This window comes from Merops nubicus, unplaced genomic scaffold (genome assembly GCF_000691845.1).
Source record: "Merops nubicus isolate BGI_N331 unplaced genomic scaffold, ASM69184v1 scaffold19562, whole genome shotgun sequence".
NCBI lineage: Eukaryota > Metazoa > Chordata > Aves > Coraciiformes > Meropidae > Merops > Merops nubicus.
Genome location: NW_008593068.1, coordinates 4887 through 6739, shown reverse-complemented (window position 1 = coordinate 6739; position 1853 = coordinate 4887). Strand labels below are relative to the sequence as shown.

The 1853-nt window shown below is 41.7% G+C and overlaps 1 protein-coding gene across 1 annotated transcript in view; it reads right to left on the bottom strand.

The window, feature by feature from the left end:
• Positions 1-1853, bottom strand: part of ATP6V1D (ATPase, H+ transporting, lysosomal 34kDa, V1 subunit D) — an 8027-nt gene that overhangs the window by 3705 nt on the left and 2469 nt on the right. Inside the window, exons 4-5 of the mRNA XM_008935364.1 lie at positions 1163-1207; positions 619-722 (exon numbers count right to left, since the gene is read on the bottom strand). Coding sequence (XP_008933612.1) covers positions 619-722; positions 1163-1207 — 149 coding nt within the window. The remainder of the gene's footprint in view (positions 1-618; positions 723-1162; positions 1208-1853) is intronic.

Below are 1853 nucleotides of genomic sequence, written 5' to 3'. Positions count from 1 at the left end.
GAACTAGATGATCTTTCAGGTCCCTTCCAACCCTGACAATTCTATGATCTAGTCTAGGGCAGGTCACACAGGAACGCATCCAGACGGGTCTTAAGAGTCTCCAAGGAAGGAGACTTCACAACCTCCCTGGGGAGCCTGTTCAGTGCTCTGGAACCCTGACAGTAAAGAAGTTCTTCCTCATGTTGAGGTGGAACTTCTTGTGTTCCAGCTTGTATCCATTGCCCCTCGTGCTATTGCAGGGCATAAGTGAGAAGAGGTTGCCCCTTCCTTCCTGACACCCAGCACACATCTATTTATACACAATCATTAGATCCCCCTCTTAGTCTTCTCCAGACTAAAAAGCTCCAGGTCTCTCAGCCTCTCCTCATAGGGCAGGTGTTCCAGTCCCCCAGTCATCCTCGTAGCCCTCCACTGGACTCTCTTGAGTAGATCTCTGTCCCTCTGGAAATGGGGAGCCCAGAACTGGACACAATACTCCAGGTGAGGTCTCACCAGGGCAGAGCAGAGGGGGAGGAGGACCTCCCTTGTTCTGCTGAACACTTCTTCTGCTTGTTGTTCTTCTGCTACTTCCATTTCAGAGCAATGAGAAAGCAGCGATCTTTTTTTCCTGCCACCAACCTGTAAGGAGGCCAGTTCCACAAGCAGCTCCACAGCTTTGGCATAGTTCCTCTTCAGCTTAGCCAACTGTTCTCCACCTCTGGCCAAGCCAGTCAGCTCATAGCCTGAAAAAAATAAAAAGTATTTGTTGCTGGTTAGTAGATAAAAATTAGTACTTTACAAGCTACAGGAACACAGACAGCTCAGCAGGGGATAAACTAAGCCTTTGCCCACTAACAAATTGTCTCTGTAGTGGTTTATGTTACTACAGATCACTGTTGTACATGTCCACAGTAAGACAATCAGTCTCTAAACCTGGCAGTCCAAGACAAGCCTTCTCCTCATCTGAAAAACTCACCAAGTTAGAAAATCAAAATCTGCTATAGTCCCTAACAGTCCCTCCATGTCACAGGAACAGGGCAGAGCATCACACAGGAACCAAGTACACCCATGCCTATGATATGAGCTGACTTATCAGCAAGACGTGATGTGACAAGGATTTCTGTATCAGCACAGAATAGCTGGTAACTACACATAAGATAGAAAATACTTGTTTTGTACTTACTGTCCCCTCCTTCCTGGTAATGCTCAAAAACTGGCAAGGTTACACCTGAGAAAAGTGAACAAGAATGTATGTCAGAGACATAAAGGGTTATGGATTTAAGGACAACTCACTTTGACCCCATTTGCTTCTAATAAATAATGTCAGCTCAGAAACTTTGTTTCCAGAATCTTCCTGTATAGCTTGGAACGATTAAGTCATGCTGGTTTTGACATCTTAATGTGTAGCTTCAAAATTGTATTGAGATCACAGAGCTCTAAACACATGAATAATTCATGGAAGTATTTCAGTTTATTCAGTGTTCACTTTTATTGTATTTCTGTTTAGTCATGTATTCCCTGTGCTTAAGAAATATTTCAAGCATTCAATCCTGACTTATTGTTTGCTTCATAAACTATTGATGTTTAATTTCATGAATCTTACTTGATTTTTGATACTTAATTTCATGATCTATTTTTCAGTAAAGCTCTGTGGAAATTACACTTTGAAGATCTAGAAACTGGACTGAAGCTTACACACACTCAATTTTACAAAAGGTACATAGCTTATAATTTTTACAATTTAGTTATATGTGAAAAACCAGCAAATTCTAGGTGTTCCTACTGTTAGATGAATAAGAAAAATAAAAAGGAGGAGACTGGATATATTCCTTCATATTTCAGAGTCTCCTCCCACAATTCCCTTAAGAGTTGAA